The 16,844-nt window shown below is 42.8% G+C and overlaps 3 protein-coding genes across 4 annotated transcripts; 1 reads left to right on the top strand and 2 right to left on the bottom strand.

The window, feature by feature from the left end:
- Positions 1 to 818: 818 nt before the first annotated feature.
- On the top strand, positions 819 to 6,137 carry LOC136506767 (uncharacterized). Its single transcript, XM_066501656.1, has 12 exons — positions 819 to 1,348; positions 2,407 to 2,445; positions 2,536 to 2,628; positions 2,744 to 2,860; positions 3,366 to 3,461; positions 4,066 to 4,179; positions 4,334 to 4,387; positions 4,743 to 4,790; positions 4,905 to 5,055; positions 5,173 to 5,338; positions 5,435 to 5,504; positions 5,592 to 6,137. Exons 1-12 carry the CDS (start codon positions 1,283 to 1,285, stop codon positions 5,844 to 5,846), a joined length of 1,269 nt encoding a protein of 422 aa, XP_066357753.1. The 5' UTR covers positions 819 to 1,282; the 3' UTR covers positions 5,847 to 6,137.
- A 447-nt stretch (positions 6,138 to 6,584) lies between these two features.
- On the bottom strand, positions 6,585 to 7,227 carry LOC136509605 (uncharacterized). The gene has a single exon (XM_066504353.1). It carries the CDS (start codon positions 7,101 to 7,103, stop codon positions 6,786 to 6,788), a length of 318 nt encoding a protein of 105 aa, XP_066360450.1. The 5' UTR covers positions 7,104 to 7,227; the 3' UTR covers positions 6,585 to 6,785.
- Positions 7,228 to 8,499: 1,272 nt separating this feature from the next.
- On the bottom strand, positions 8,500 to 14,338 carry LOC136506566 (uncharacterized). 2 transcript variants are annotated; one of them, XM_066501478.1, is made up of 9 exons: positions 13,776 to 14,280; positions 10,813 to 13,517; positions 10,656 to 10,736; positions 10,371 to 10,523; positions 10,012 to 10,175; positions 9,791 to 9,938; positions 9,524 to 9,646; positions 9,350 to 9,437; positions 8,500 to 9,140 (listed from the first exon to the last, which is right to left on the bottom strand). In XM_066501478.1, exons 2-9 carry the CDS (start codon positions 13,231 to 13,233, stop codon positions 8,953 to 8,955), a joined length of 3,366 nt encoding a protein of 1,121 aa, XP_066357575.1. In that variant the 5' UTR covers positions 13,234 to 13,517; positions 13,776 to 14,280; the 3' UTR covers positions 8,500 to 8,952. The 2 variants fall into 2 exon arrangements, with proteins under 2 accessions (XP_066357575.1, XP_066357576.1); XM_066501479.1 differs by lacking the exons at positions 8,500 to 9,140; positions 9,350 to 9,437; positions 9,524 to 9,646 and having other exon boundaries at positions 9,816 to 9,948; positions 13,776 to 14,338.
- Between the last annotated feature and the right edge of the window lie 2,506 nt (positions 14,339 to 16,844).

The following is a 16,844-nucleotide window of genomic DNA, read 5'->3' as shown; positions in this document are numbered from 1 at the left end:
CGCCGACACGGAGCTCGAGGCCGCCCATGGGTCGATAGGTGGATGGGTCGAGGCCGCAGCGGGAGGTGTGAGGCGTAGGGGAGCGCAGTGCGAGGCGCGAGGCATGGGGCACAGACACGTCGCGAGGCGCAACACTGGCAAGGGCGCGCGCGAGTCACAGGGGCGCCCGACGCGAGGCAGGCGGGTCAGTACCGTCCGAAAAAAGACGGACGCCCTGAAGATATCGGCCTGTTCGCTTGTTGGTTTCAGCCAGCCCAAACCAGCCAGCCAACAGTGTTTTCCTCTCACAATAAACCAGCACTAGCCAGTCCAAATCAGCCCAGAAACCAACCAGCGAACAGGCCGATTATTATCGATTTATTTTTATCCACCAAAGACTTTGGCCCTATAATGGTTTTTTTTTTGGCAGGAAACAAAGACTTTGGTCAGGGCCATCAGTTCACAAAGCATATACTTCCACTCTGTGTATGCCTAACTCCAAGGAAAAAGCGAAAGGACCAAAGAGTTTGGTCAGGGCCATCAGTTCACAAAGCATGTACTTCCACTCTGTGTATGCCTAACTCCAAGGAGCAGAATCACCGCACACAAACACCTCCAAAATACGCCCAAAACATCCCTCTCCTCCCTTCCGTGCCGTCGCATTTCCACGTTCTAAAATGAAAAAGACTTTAAAAACCAACAAAAAATTTAAATTTCCAGATTTGGAAGTACTGCTACGTTAGCATGAAATCAATAAAATATTTTTTTAAAAAAAAATTGCGCGTTCGTTTGCACGTCAAATTCGTCGTCGGACTTCTTCTCATCGTCCTCTCCCCGTCCCCGTACCTTCCGTGTCCTTTGTCCCATTCGCACGCCGCCTCGTGCCCTCTTCCTCCCAGATCTCGTGCCCATCGCCATTCCCCCCCTCCGCTACACGCCGAGCGCCTCTGCGCCCAGATCAGGCGTCTCCGCTGCACCTCGCGTCCTCGCCCCCGCCCCCACCGTCGCGGCCTCGCCCTCGCCCTCTCCCGTGGAGGACTGCCGCGGGGTTGTGACGAGAGGAGATCCGCCGGGGCAGGCTCGGAACTGGTTGCTGGTTGGTCGGCTGGTCGATCCCTTCGTTTGTTGGTGCGTGAGCCCGGGGTTTGGATACTTTGGCTCCGTCTGTTGCGGACTGGATTGGTTTGGATTGGATTCGTGCGGCTGCTGCGTCGCCGAGTGCTGATTCCAGCTTGTTCCCCCCCTGAGATTGTACGAGACGGACCGCCCTCTGGCGCGGAGGCCGCACAGGCTCGGCGGCGAGATGAAGGGCGCGACCATCCCCTCGGTCGCGATCATGCCCTCGCCGCTCTTCCTCTGGCGGTTTAAGGTGCCTCTCAGTCTTTCAAACATTCCCAACTCTTTTTTTTTTCTTTCCTGCTTGGCCTTTGACGTGCTGTGAAGAGGAATTAGTTTAAGTTCAGTCCCTGCTCACATGGATACCCAAGTCAGGTGCTCATTGCTTAATTTGTCTCTTGAGGTTTGGCGATGCACCAATTCATGAATGCAACTTTTGTTAGTACATTAATATGCATTGAGTTGCTGTTAGTACCAGGATCTGTTAATTGTCGACTTGAAACAATGTTAGTATGCCTTGCATCATTTTCCTGAGAAATAGTATCTGTTGTGATCACATTTGGAACTAACCCAATTTCATTGGAGTTCGCAAGGAACCGCTCTTCTTATCAAAAAGCATGTTGTAGTGGAAACAGTAGCTTAGGGACTGTTGAGTTAACGGTCCCCTTTCTGCACTGTGAAGAGTGTAGTGGCCATTCACAGAAAGTGATTCTAATTGTATATTGCTTAATTTAGCCCTTAAGATATGCAACACACCCATTTCACGAAACAAAACTGTGCCCAAACGAATTGAATTATATCTAGTTTTCACCTTGCAATTAAGGATTCAAAACTGTGCCCATACGAATTGAATTATACAGAACTTGTAGTTCTTGAGTTTCTCTATTACACAAAGCACATTGTAGCAACCTTAATAACTTATGGAGAGTTGAGGGTTTAGGAGAAGTTGCCGGTCAGACTAAGCTTTTCTGAACATTTACCTCACACCTGTTCGCCTGCGAAATGGTCTGTTACTTTGACATGGATGGCAAAATTACGTGAGGAGCTTCTGTTTTGTGTTCTCCTGTCACTTGGTATTGAATTACCTCTAAAGGCAGGAATATGTTAGCATGTCATTTTATAATGCTACTATTACCAACAATGCTGAACAGCACTTTATTTATTTTTTCTTTGCTTCAACACTATTGTGTGTAAAACTGACCGCATACAGTATCTGTAATGTTTTGTACCTAAGCTGCTAAGCATCATCTGTTACAAATGTGTGATTTTAGTCATACTTAATAAACTGCTGGCCCTCCTGTTCCTTTTCAGGCTGTGTTGTTTCTTCTATGGGGCTTATGTTGTTGCAAGGTCAGTCTTGATATGCTCCATCAATGACTTCAGATTATGCATTATATTAGTTTCTCGTTTGTTAATTCGGTATTTCTCTTGGCATTACAGATAAGTTGGGACTCAGTTATGAGAATGAGTGTTGATCTCAGAGACTTATTTCTTTACGAGGCTTTCTTGTACTATAATCCTCTTCTTCTTGTGGTGAGTTATCACTGTACTCCTGTTATGCTAATAAAAGGTTATTCCTATATAATAGGCAACAAATTAAGGCCCTCTGTTTGCATCTATGTAACTGTGATTCTTGTCTTTATTGTAGGCCTTGATGATTTGGTTGTGGGGAGTAAATCTATGGGTCTTTGCACAATCATCTGTGAATTATGCAAAAGTATTTGATCTTGCACAAACACATTTATCTCACCGAGAGATATGGAGGGTATGCTTATCAGACTCTTCTCTTTGCATTTTCCGTTTTTTTTTAAATACTTCATTTTGATTTTACTGTGATTCCTTTTCCTTTGGAAGTGCATCTATACTACTGGTTTGGCTTGAGTGCTCAGTTCACAACTATCTGTTCTGTTGAGTTGCACTGCAATAGTTTGCACCACAACTATACTTGTAGATTTCTGTGGGCAAGCATGATGAACTTGCTTTCCTGTGTAAAATGTACTCTACTGTGTTTCTTAAGCAATATGATTCACTGGTACATTTCTAGTTCTAAATCATTTTGATGATTGGTCCTCTTTTCAATCTGGTTCTCGTATATCAGGATTTCTAGACGCATATCATGTTTGTTGTTTCTGCCTTTTGTCAATTTCTTTATGCTGCCTTCAACTCTTTTCAATCTGAAGTTATTTTTTGTAAGTCCTTCCATATTATTTGTATTTGACACATTATTCTGCTACGATGACATGCAGTGTTTTTTGTTGTTTTATTGACAGTGTGCTACTTGGCTGACTTTAATTGTCCCTACTAGCATGACAGCCTACCTATATCTGTACTCACATGGAGAAGTGTCTCTTGCAGCATCTCAACCAGTGTAATATCTAGCCTATTCAGCATTAATTCATTCACTGCTTTATTCATCTTCCTTTTGTGCTTGAGCTCATGAGACACTTTGGTTTATTTCTTATAATTGCTTATTATGTTTTTGGTAGTGCTTCCATCGAGCCAGTATTGCTTAGAAATAATGAAATGTATATAAGAATATAATCCCCTGGATTCACTCATTCAGTATCTGTATGCTAAACAGTGTTAATTGATAACTGTCATCCCATCGTAATAGAAAATCTGAAGAGTAGTTGATACAAGGTATTAGTTTTACAGAAGATCTGAGTGGTAGTTTCCTATGTGTTAGCTTTACAGAAATCTGTGACGGCTTGTCTCTGTCAAAAGAAATGACCCAAAACAATTCAGTGAAACATAGCAAGGCATATCTTGTCAAAGTATACACAAGATTGGTGCACATACTGATGGTTGCATGTAATGCTTTTTACAAAAATAAAAAAAATTGAAGAACGTGTTACCTAGTCATTCATTCAGTTGAAGAGTAGAATACCATGCTATATATTCCATGCTCATGTGCCAATTTTCAGATCCAGGGTGGTGAACTAATTGACATATCTTCTTGCCTCTTTGTAGGTTCTCTTGTATGCTATTCTTCTGATGATCCTCCTTTCTCCTTTTGATATGTTTTACTTATCATCGCGCTTTTACTTTCTGAGGACAGTCTGGCGTATAATACTGCCTTTACAAGTAAGTTGTACAATTTATTAGTGATGATAATTTTTTTAATCATTCTACAAACAGTATGATATGGTTTGTTGTGGCTAGGATTACCTGATTGTACCCATGGAGGACAATTGAATCATAACAAACTACTAATGATCCCCTGTCCCCTTTGCTGCAGGCAATTACATTTCCTGACTTCTTTTTGGCTGATATTTTTACATCCATGTCAAAGGTATGTATTAGTTTATCGAGAAGTATTGATTGTAGACTCTTTTCTCGTTTATCGAGAAGTATTGATTGTAGACTGTTTTCTTGTTTGACACATCCCAACTTGGAGACAAAGGGACAGGACCGGCTGTTAATATTAATATGACTCTACTTCTCATATTGGGTTTAGTATAATATATAATACATTTTTGTAGTACAAACATTACCTTTTGACTATATGACACAGTAATGCTGTTCCTTAATTTTCAAAAGTAGAAAAGCGATTCTAAGTTGTAACTCCACCATCGTCTTGAGTTATAACATGTTTTATATTTGATGTTCTGTCCTGCCATTTCTTGATTTGCTTCAACTCTACACAGGTGTTCTCAGATCTGGAGCGTTCGGTTTGTCGTATGGTGAATCGCCAGGTTGGTTTCTTGCATGTGCTCTTTGCTATGCACATACTTTTGTCATCAGTTTAAATTCTCGTTGGGACTCAAATCTCTCATTCCTGTAATGTTTCTCATTTTCATATTTTACAGGTTGCAACAACCGCTTGGTTTGAAGCAGATTCTGTTTGTGGCAGTCATTCTGTAGCTATTCCTCTTGTTCTCGTGTTCCCCTACTTGTGGCGTTTCTTCCAATGTCTCCGGCAGTACAAGGATACAAAGGAGAAGACATGTCTCTTCAATGGTATTCATTCATCAAGCATTAACTTTGATTGTTTATTTGTTTTGCAGGAGACTTGTATGTTTACTTCTATACCTTTCTCTAGAATAACTTGCCATTTTTTTTATATCCTGAATCCAGCTCTCAAGTACTCGACAGCAATTCCTGTGATTTTCCTTTCTGCTCTCAAGTATCATGTATATCCTGATCAGTGGGTTGGCTTCTACCGGCCCCTCTGGCTTATCTCTAGTGTTATAAATTCACTGTATTCCTTCTACTGGGATATTAAGCGAGATTGGGATTTGAGGTTTGTGGCGTCTTTACATAATGACTTTACTATTTGTTCAGCATTTCACACATCCCTATTGCTGCTGCTAATGAGCTTTGCTTTACATACCTGCAGCATCCTAACCAGGATTTTCATGTTCAAAAACCCAAGCATATGGACTAATCTTCTTTACGGGCAGAACTGGGTATGAACTTGAACAAATAAATGCTTCTTATCTTAGTTATCTCCCTGGACAATTTTGTCACTGGTCTGTTCTGTACAAATTGTACAGGTATTCTACTGGGTATTGGGCAGCAATTTGGTTCTGCGATGCACATGGACATACAAGCTCTCGGCGCATCTTCGGCACAACTACCTGACAGTGTTCACCATAGCAGCTCTGGAAATACTGAGACGGTGGCAGTGGGTGTTCTTCCGAGTCGAGAATGAGTGGAACAAGATGACAGCCAAACAAAACTTGGAGATGTCATCTGACATGCCTTCCGAAGGAGACAGGCTACTGGATTCTAGTAACCATACAGTATGAGCTGAACAGAACAGTAATATCATATTTTGAGATACAGATTCATCACCATTCTTTTAGCGTGACCATTATAGCCAATTTTACGTCGACAGTTCAGATTTTGTCTGTAGAGCTCAAAAGGTCAGGGATACATGATAGGTTTCTATATAAAAAAAAGTTGAAATTTGTTGGCGGCTACGGATGTAATCCTCTCGTGGGGTTGTATACTGTTGTAACCCTCTTGAATCCAACAGGAGGTGTTTGTTGACACATGAAAGAATAATAGTAATGCTGAAATTTTACGAACTTTTTTCAGATTGTCTCCGCTTATGACTATTGCCCTGCCTTTATCTTTGTTGTGTACCAAATATGTACCTGCACTAAATCATGAGTTTTTCGCCCAGTACTTATCTCTTTTATCTTGTTTATCATATCCTTGTTGAGTGCCATGTAGCAGACAAACTGCTTGCGAGAGCAAGACCTTTCATATCACCAGTTTATCAGATGGTTGGGACCTGATGAAGTAACATCATAGCACTATAGAAAATAAAAGACAAAAATCTTTGAATCCAAGGAGCTGAGTCTAATGGTATATGATGTGATCCAATCATTGTATCCAGTATCCACCCACAGAATGAAGATATTTAGGAAATTATTAAAAAAAAAGGCCTGAACCCAGAACAAAAAATGAAACATTTACTAATACAAACATACTTTGTTTAATTACTTGAGCATGATTCAAGCAATATCATACAAAGATGCTCCCAAAACAATCCTTGCATATCCATGGCTCCATCCTTGCAGTAACTTAACATACATGCTATATCTACTTCTCTGGCACTATAGGCGATTATTTATTTGCACCGGCCTGTTCTTGACAATCTACACAAGAAGAGGCGATCCATGGCATTTGCTTAATCTGCACAAAGAGACGAGCGACTAATAATCCTATATTACAGGCAGCTACGGCGCCGAGAAGGCGTCGTAGATCGGCCACGGGAGGTGCCGTTCGGCGCCGTCCACGCCGTCCGGCTCCGCCGGCTGCGGCGGCGACGCCGGCGCCGGCGCCTGGACCATGGAGCGCAGCGTGTCGTGGAGGCGGTTGTGGCGCCTCCGGTGGCGGATGCGGCGCAGCACGGCGTCCCTGTCCAGCGCCCCCGCCCCGGGGCGCAGGTACAGGCAGCTCGTCACCGGCGCCGCCTCACCCTCGACGCTGCCTTCGCCGCCGTCGCCGTACCCAGCCGGCTGCGGCCCGTTCTTGGACACCATGGACGACGACATGGCGAGGCAAGTGCCTTCCTCTAGTTGGTTTTGGTTCCACCTGATTTGCTAGCTCGAGACAAAGGGAGAAAGCAAGTACGCTAATGGCGACGTGAGAGAGGGAAAGAGAGTGATGAGTGAGATTGAGATTGAGAGAGGTGAAGGTGGCAATTTATAGACGGCGATGGAGTGGGAGCTAGCGTGCTTAGTAACCACTCTAACCACAATTATTTACGCTTAATCATTCATTTAAAAATTGGAAAGGGACTCGAAGCAAGAAACAGGTAGCTGCCGGACATGGTTTCACGTGTCACCGCCGCCTGTTTGCTTTGTTTATTTGCATGCTCGGCTGGGGCTGAAACGATCGTATACGATCGTGGATTATTACTGCTGGCTGATTTGATGTGAGAGAAAAATACTGTTCTGACTAGAAATTTATGATCGTTTACGACCCAGACTCCTCGAGCACATTCCACCATCGTCTTCACCTTTCTACTGCCTAGTAAGCAGATGCTAATGACACGCGTGTGCTCCCAGATTCGTGCTGTCACCCGTCAGGGCAGCCAGTAAAAAAAGGCCGGGATGGTAGGATCCTGAAAACAAATTGTATTTAGACATTTAGTGTGAAAACGAATGACCGACCGTAGTATAGCTAGGATTTACTTTTTTCTCCTTTAATTCTTTTTGATTTGGAGGTACTCCTACTTGTTATTCCATGGACTACTTTACTGGCTTTGCAGACAAACCTAAAATAGTTTGGTCAGACCAGACCAGAGATGATTAAGCACCAGTATAGTAAACACTAAACACTAAGCAGTGGCATCCAACGTCGGTGGCCACTGATTAAACTAGGACTGGCTACAGTGCCGTTGGGCTGTCACGGTAAACTAGTGCTAGGGCCCAGCAAGAATCCACCGTCCAAGCATGGAGTTGCACGGTGACCGAGGTACACTGGCTCCATAACCGACAACGCACGGCCAACGCTTTTGTTCGGCTGCAGCACAGTAGCAACTGCCAGGAAATGCGATGGACGGACACTGACCTTATCCGTTGTGACTGACACCGTCACACGAACGCAGTTCTCAGCATCTCTCTGGGTTCTGTGGTTGTACTGAATCTGAATGGGGTTTACCCCATTTGGGCACTGCAATGAGCCAAGTGAATTTGTGAAGAAGTTCCGTGTTCGGCTGTTCCCACAGCCAGATTTTGCGTACAGCATCTGAACGAGATTAGCCTTGGTTCATTTATAGGAATTTTACAGAAATTATACAGGAATTAGCTCATTTTTCACAGGAAAACGCAGGAAACATGAAAATTTCCCACATTCCAAAGGAGGCCTCAAACCAAGTTTGTATCATGTGTCTGTTCAAACTTCAAAACCAGAGCGCAGCCACGAGCTGCTTGAATTTGTTGCCAGTTCAGCAATAAGTTTCATGTATATTTCCCAATTTCAAAGTTCCAAATGTGGCATGCTAGCCAGTATAACCAATAATCCATCTGTTACACATAATTACAAGTTTCAAGCTCATATTTTTACAACACATGGCCACCAAAAAGCTTGAGTGGTCTACACATCTATCTGGTAGACCCTCACACACAAAAATGTTAACGTGAGGCCACAGCAACCCGCCTGCGCTACTTTTTCACTCAGATACATGTAATTACATCAGAAACCCTCAACATGGGGTCCAAAAAAAATGTACACAAGAAGCATATTTACGTCAGGATAGAATACACACCATGACCAATTGTAAGTACATGTATATATATATTCTATGCACACATAGGAGCCTTGCGGGTCAGTGCAGAATCTGATTGTTGATCCAGCCCACTGCAGTTAAATAATCTGCTGGCTGATGTTATAACACTTTTATCTGTTCGCCGGAGCCTGTCCTCTCGACTGAAGCACTGGTGGCATGGCTCGTAACCTGTCGGTGACCTCGGTGAATGAGGGGCGGGCATCTGGATTGGCCGACCAACATTGCTCCATCAGCTTTCGCCAATCGGGGTCACACTTTTCAGGTATTGGAGGCCGGAGAGTGTTATTGACAATACCGCCTTCTCGCAACAAATAATGCTAGTTAAATGGAGGATCCAACAAGACTAAAGAGATTTCAGATGCTGAGAGTGTGAACTAATGACAAATTGTATTTTGATTGCTTCCTTTTTCCTTATAAGTATAAATGCTGACATTCTTGGGAAAAAAACATTTGAGAAATGTATCAATGCTGAAAGGCAAACAGTGGATGGGAATTGCAGATACATACCTATGATAGCGCCACAATGCATATTTGCATACGGTTCCTCACCAGTCAAGATCTCCCATAAAACTATCCCAAAGGAGAATACATCCACCTGCATGTATCACATACTCATTACATATCAAGCGGCCATGGTTGCGTATGCAAGGAATGATCAGGAATGCGGTGGAAAAAACTTGCCTTCTCAGAGACTTTGCTGCTGCTACCATTCAGTAACTCTGGTGCCATCCATGGAAGAGTGCCGCGTACACCACCAGAAACCAAAGTGTTGCGCTTGATTCTTGACAACCCAAAGTCTCCAACCTAAGAATTAGAAACAAATTCTTAATGTAACAGTGAAAACAACATGAGAGTTGGAAGGCCAAACCAAGGCAAAACTTTGCTGTTCACTGGCAATGAACACAAACTCCTAATAATTCACCCCAGCTCTTGATGAACCAAACCTACCTTGCAAATTGGCCTCTGAGGATCTCTCAAATTAACAAGTAAGTTGTCGCATTTCAAATCAAAATGCACTATGCTTTTGGAGTGCAAGTATTCCATCCCAAATGCCGCATCCATAGCAATGGTAAGTTTTCTCCGACGATCAAGCATTCTACACAGATCTAGTAAACAGTCACATCATTGTGCACAGTGGAAAGCATCCAACAGAAACATACAAGACCCACCTGTCTTTCCTTAAAAGAACATTCCTCAGTGAGCCATTCACCATGAATTCAGTGACAGTTGCCAGTGTTCCTCCAGTTCCATCAGGGACCACACCATAGAAAGCGACAACATTTGGATGATGTAACTTTGAAAGAATCTTTGCTTCCCTCCAAAAGTCATTGGTCTGTGGAAAAAGAAGTTTTAACATTAAAATCGGAAAAATAAAATAATAATGGATGTAAATAATAAATAAAAGGTATCTGTTCCAACAATCACCACATCAACCTTATTGTCAGTGTTTTCCTGTTTGGTGTCCCCTTTTTTGCATGGATGATGAAGCCATCAAATGGTTAAAAAGATTAAAGGAAACAATACTCACAAGTTTCTCTTGTTCAGATGATCTTCCAGCAAAACAGCTTTTTTTAATGCGCTTGATAGCAACATCAGTTCCTCGCCACTTCCCATAGTATACAGTTCCAAATGTCCCGGATCCCAGTTCACGTAGCTCCTCGAGGTCACCATTTTTTATGATCTGTTCATCAAATCACAACCACCACATGTTTCTATCATTTGCATGTCATTGATAAAACGCGTGACAATGTTGTTTTGTAAATCAGATAACAATCTTGATTAAGAATAAATTTAGAGCCTGGGAGAGCTGCACCTGTAATCCATACATGCTGGCTTCAAGTTCAGCAACTACAGCATCACTAATGGACCCATCGGCAACTCCATCATCATGATCCTGAGATTTGGAACATGAACGCGAGATGCTCAAACATCAATGTGGATGAATAATAATATATAAATATAGGCTATACCTCATTAGCTAACTCTGGCCCGTCGCTCCTAGTATCATCATCCTTCTGTGATGAAAGAATCACCTCTTGCTGTTCTTCAGCTGCCATTACAACCTGAGGAACAACTGGTCTGGAGGATGGAATGCCTGAAGGCACATTATCAGTCACATCCTCAACTGTGACAGGTACATTCATTTGAACATTATCGTGCAGCCTGTGTGCTAGCTTTATGTCTTCATTATTGGTGGTGGTATGGTCAAATCTAATTATTCCTTCACTGCAGGCGATATTGCCCCAATCACAAAGGGCATCCTCTCTCCTAGAAACACCATCCACAACTGGACTTTGAGACGAAGACAGAGAGAGGCCACCATTGCCGTGCAAGTTCATACTCGGATCAGTATCAATCAGCCCAGTATGTAGAGAGGTAGCCAAGCCAGGGCTATGCACTGATGACTTGCGCAAATTATCATTCTGATATACACCAGATTCTCCATTGCCCATTGATCTTTGCGTGACAAAAGCTTCAGAAGACTTTATAGGCAACATAACATGAGGCTCTGGAGCAACTTTATCAGTTCCATGCACATAGCCAGTAGTTCCATAATCTTCAGTAACAAGCCCTGAATTCAGTTTCTCTACATACGATCCACTTTCTGAATTGTCTCCTTGGGATACATTAAGGAGATATGAAAGGGAATGATCAGTAGCATGCATCGGCTTTGGAACTGAACTTTCTAGAGCATCTAACTCATTTGAGGACAACTTTGCACCATGTGCGTTGTAAATTAACCCTGTACCAACCAAATTGCTCCAGGGAGCAACATTTGGACCTGCGCTTTTATCCTGATGTAAAAACTTATCCTGCCGTTGAAATACAGGATCACCATCACGACATTTTTGTGACACATTACTAGACAAACTTTCATCTTGGTAATATACTGGTGGCTGTGAACTGGCTGGGCCAATAATTCCTTGATTGTACTGTTGGTCAATATGATTAGAAACAAGGTAGTTTGATTCATCTGTATGGGCAATGTCAGGGGGTTTAATACATTCAAAAGCTGGCCCAGTCCTACTTATTGTTCTCTCCAACTCATTAGTTTGACATATTTTCTGGGAAAATGATTGGGTCATGTAGGAACCAGCAGGTAATGACAAATTTGATGCAGGTAAGTCATTGAGATTGTTTAGCAAAGGATCGGAGAAGGCATGAGGCATGCCTAGAATTTGTCTAGTGTGTTCCTGCAGCCCAGATGCCCATCCTGCATTTTCTGGATGCATGGTGACCTTTTCAGAATAGAAGGATGCTTCCGCTGGAGTAGAAACATCATAGTTGGTACGTGGAATCAAGTCAATACCATTTCCAGCCAAACCTTTTACCTGCCTTTGAATGTGAAGATGTTGCATGGGAGATCCAGTTCCAATACCCTTGTCTGTATCATTTTGCTTCTTATCTAGATGGTCCGGAAGCATGGTTTTCAAATTTGGGCCATTGCAAATTTCACTTCTATTCACATGTTCTTGGTTTGTTGTCAATTCGTCTGCAGAGGGTTGCATCCTAGACTGTTTCATGGTCCTCTGCTGACCTAAACTTGGGGACGAAGTTGTTGACGACTCCACCAATTGTTGTGTGCATGGAGCAAGGAAAAACTGAGAGGAAGACTCATTAAGAGTTGCTCCAATAGAATCTTTGGCTCCAACTTCTGTATTGATTTGACAGACAGGTGAGTCTCTAAAGGGGTGTGGAGAAGGATCCAATTGATGGCTCAATTGGCTCATTAAATTGTTGCCACTAATGCTCCGGCTCAAATGTGCAAGATTGTTCACAGCAACAACAAAATGATACTCTGGTTCACTCTCCAAGCTCTTTGTGTCCAATGACAAATCTTCACATTCATTAAGGGAGACAAGAAATATCCTTAGTCTAACGGAACCATTGGCCTTTTCAAGACTGCAGTATTCTTCCATCATATTATGGAAATCCTCATCACACGAAAGAGAAATGAGTGCGTCCAGATCCTCATCAGGAAGTTGATACTTGATGATATGAGTCTGACTGTAGATTGTGAGAGTTTTTTGCACTAGTTCATTCCACGAGAAGTTCCTGGTTATCGAGATGAGCCGTGTCTCCCCACCAACATACCTGAGCTTCCCATCACTTGGCCTAGGCAAGATTTTCCCACCAAAGCTGCACATGAACTTGACTTTTCCAGCAAGGGGGCTTTCACAAGCCATATCCTGTAGATTGTCGCTTGAATTTTCAACCGGTCTGAGTCCATTCTCAGATGGGACAGTCTTCAGATGCAACGAATTTATAGGATCCATAGCAGCACCTTTCAGTGGCAAAACTGTAGTTGAGACATCCGAAAGGTTCTCAGAGTCAAACCTACTAAGACCTAGAACTTTGGACAGATCTTGATACACAACCTGGTTATTCATTCATCACAGAACAAAAAGAAAGGATTGCTGTGCCAGAGGCTCTTCCCTGAGCAGCCAAACACGGTCAATGCGCATCCCCTTGGCTCTGTAATGCCAACTTTATCAAATTGTGAATGTGTCTCAGTGCTGAATCATTTGCCTCCTGAGAGAGAACCAGCGAGTTGCTGTCTAATGTAGACACCTGCCAGGCTGCCACGTCTGTTTTCGCTAATAACCAAGCAAAGGGGATTGCTGCGACAAATCATCAAGAGCATGCATTGTAATTGTATACCCTTCCCTGGTTCCTGCAGCAAAAGGGCAGATTGGATTGAGCTACAAAATTTCCCCATTTATATGCGAGATGGATTGATCAAGTTACGCAATGACGAATAAGGACCTAATGGAGCCATAAATGGGTGAGAAATTTGCATTGTTAGGGTACCACCGGGCACGCAGCAAATGAATACGGGGATGAAACGGTGGAATTTTGATTTGATCCCTCGAGGGGAAGACAGATCCCCAAGAACAGAACAGCCCATCGAATCAAAGCAAGGGTTCCTTACCAGGGGAAACGGGGAGAACTCGACCCAAGCCGGCCACACCGGCGTGATCCGCCCACGGCGGCGGCCGCCAACGCCGGCGAGCTCCGGCGGCTACGCGCGGGGGACGGGCGCGCGCGAGTCCTACGCCGGAAGGCGCTGGCGACACCTCGCCCTCTCAACCGCGGCGACGATGCCGCGCTCCTCGTCAAAATTTCTCCTTTTCTTTTTTTTTACCTCCTTTTCCTTTTTCTTTGGTGGCGGTGGCGGGGGAGGGCGGGCGAGCTGCGAGCGGACGGCGACGACGGGACGAAGCCGTGGGCGGTGCAGTGATCGAAGCCACCAAACAAGCCAGCGACGGGTGGTTTCCTCCGCTAAAAGGCACTCATGGCCTCCGACCAGGGGATTTGATTGCAGCCACAGAAAAAGGGCAGGACGACCCCGTTTATGATTTGCCAAATTAAGGGCGGTGGCGAACGGCGTGCCAGGTCGCTGGTCGCTGCTGCCGCCCCTTGCTTGCTTCTTGCCGCCGCGTTTTGCACTTGGCCAGGCTGATAAGTTAATTGAACATGAAACTGACTTATTAATAAATCACCGAACACTATTTTTTAGCCTGATTTTTCAGCGAAATAAACAGGGCTTTGCATGGTCCTAGTGCTTGGTCGGTGAAGACACGTTGTGAGCAGGTGCTTTCGTGCTAAGGATGCACTTTGATGGAACTGTTCTCTAGAGATATATTCTCCTCACGAATTTTCATCAAGAAGACAAAACCGACTTTTTCTCAACAGTGTTTGTACCCACATTAAATTATGCCCCTTCATTCTAGAAATGATGTAATTCTAGCATATTGCTAAGTCAAACTATTATGACTTTAATTAAATATATACTCCCTCTATTTCAAAATATAAGATATCTTGACTTTTGTATATATATATATAGAGTTTGATATGCACTTAGAGTACACTATATCTAAATACCTAGTAAAAGTAATGTATCTAGAAAACAAGATATCTTAAAGCTTGGAATGGATTGGGTATAAAGTTATAATGATACTAATATCTATCATACTAACTAAATAACATTAGATTCACCATGTACAATATTTTCACCGTATTACCTATTCGATTCATAAATATCAATAGTATTTTCTGTAGATTAGTTAAATCTAAGATAGTGTGTCTAATACCAACCATATATTGCATCATTTCTGGGGTGAAGGCAGCATGTATTGTCTCCATCCTTTAACATTTGATAAATTTAAAAAAAATAGCTTCAAATATTAAAAAGGAAGTGGTGTCAGATTTTCTTTTTCATTGTTTTTTTTGAAAGATTTTCTTTTTCATTGTTGGATTGTAATTAACAAATAAAATTTACAGAGAAAACGCTCACTATGAAATGATTCATGGCGTTCTCTTACATTAAATGAACGGCAAAAGTGCTTCTTATGTAAACTGAAAAAAGAAAATGCCTCATTGACTTGCTGGGCTACTAGATAGCGTGCTGAAATATTTTCTTCAGCCGTTTGACAATTAGACAAAAAGGAAGAGGGAGAAGATAGGCATTGCTCAAACTTTTCTTAACTTCCTGCCGACCAGCTTTGCTCAACGGGCGTTGTCCTTCCTTTGCTTCGTTTCGTCCAAGAAATTTTGAAAACGGTGGAAATTTCTTCGGAAGTGGAACGTTCCAGAAACAGAGAAGATAAACTGCCACGTCGGATCCGTGTGGACAGAGGACAGTGGACAGCTATCATGACAGCCTGCACTGTCCCAGTGCTTCCCGCCGGAAAACACGTGTGCTCGCGTCGTGGATACAGTGCAGTAGCATCTTGTGGGCTAAGGCCTTGTTCACTTTGCAAATTTTTTTAATCCGATGAATAGTACCACTTTCGTCTTATTTTGTAAATATTGTTCAATCGTGGACCAACTAGGCTCAAAAGATTCATCTCGTGATTTCCAACTAAACTGTGTAATTAGTTATTTTTTTTACCTACATTTAATACTCTACGTAAGCGGCTAAAAATTGATGTGATGGAGAGAGTGAAAAAATAAACAAGGCCTAGGCCTAAAAAAGCATGGAACTTTTCAGGCCGTCTACCAACGTTCGCCGGCAGAGTCAGGCTGGTTTCGGGCCGGACCAGGTGCAGTTGAAAAATGCTCTGGGCCTGCTTGGATCTCTAGAATTAAAAATGGTTTCAGGAATTATATTCAGCAAGAAATTGATTAGCTAGAATTTGATCCAATTCATTTCTTTTCTGTTTGGGTGTACCTGAATCCTACTTTAAACATCAACGCACCGTCATCATGACACCAACCCGAGCGAGAAGAGACCAAAGCCAAGCAATTAAGCTTTCTTTCGAGCATGTTTGCTTCAACTTATTAGCCCGTCTTATCAGTCATGGTACAATGTTTTTCTCTCACAATAAAACAACATCAGCCGACTTATCAGCCGCAGAAACCATCAGCCGAACAGCTAATCACTGAATAATTTCTTTTGAAAGATTCAGAACATACGAAAATAGAACAAAAAAAACGACTCCTACACTTGTGTCCTATGTCAATCAGATACGGAGGAGAGTCACTCATTTGTTCCTGGAATGCCCTTTTGCACAAGCCTGCTGGAACTTGTTTAACATTGGGATCGGTATTAACTCAACATTCCCAGAAATCCTGCCACAGATTAGATTACAGATTAATAATCAGTTCTTCATGATCCTGGTTATCCTGCTTTGTTGGGCTATTAGGACGACGCGGAATGATCTGATCTTTAAGAATATACCGCCGTCAGTTAATTTGGTAAGGAAACTTTCTTCAGAGAGCTCAGACTGTTAACAATGAGAGCAAGAGCCAAAGATGCAGCAATGTTTGACTTATGGATCCAAAATCTACTGTAACCTTTATTCTTTCCATGATTTTCTTCTTGTCTTTCTTTGTTTCTTAAGCGCTCTTGTAAGAACTTGTTTTTTGCTTTAATTGTTAATAAATTATCCTGTAGGGGTGCAAACCCCTCCAGTTCCATAAATAAAACATGTGACCCTATAGTTATACATAACTATAAGCAGAAAGAACAACCTGGTTGCACTAGTCCCACAACATT

The sequence above is a fragment of the Miscanthus floridulus genome, chromosome 15 (genome assembly GCF_019320115.1).
Source record: "Miscanthus floridulus cultivar M001 chromosome 15, ASM1932011v1, whole genome shotgun sequence".
Classification (NCBI taxonomy): Eukaryota; Viridiplantae; Streptophyta; class Magnoliopsida; order Poales; family Poaceae; genus Miscanthus; species Miscanthus floridulus.
The sequence above is the reverse complement of the archived record's forward strand: the minus strand, read 5'-3'. Positions and strand labels throughout refer to the sequence as shown.

Coding starts and splice junctions, on each gene's coding strand:
- LOC136506767 (XM_066501656.1), top strand. CDS start 1,283: ATGAAGGGCGCGACCATCCCCTCGGTCGCGATCATGCCCTCGCCGCTC. Junction 4,791..4,904: donor GTCGTATGGTGAATCGCCAG/GTTGGTTTCTTG, acceptor CATATTTTACAG/GTTGCAACAACCGCTTGGTT. Junction 5,056..5,172: donor GAAGACATGTCTCTTCAATG/GTATTCATTCAT, acceptor TCCTGAATCCAG/CTCTCAAGTACTCGACAGCA.
- LOC136509605 (XM_066504353.1), bottom strand. CDS start 7,103: ATGTCGTCGTCCATGGTGTCCAAGAACGGGCCGCAGCCGGCTGGGTAC.
- LOC136506566 (XM_066501478.1), bottom strand. CDS start 13,233: ATGAATAACCAGGTTGTGTATCAAGATCTGTCCAAAGTTCTAGGTCTT. Junction 10,176..10,370: donor CATCTGAACAAGAGAAACTT/GTGAGTATTGTT, acceptor CTTTTTCCACAG/ACCAATGACTTTTGGAGGGA. Junction 9,647..9,790: donor CTCAGAGGCCAATTTGCAAG/GTAGGTTTGGTT, acceptor TCTAATTCTTAG/GTTGGAGACTTTGGGTTGTC.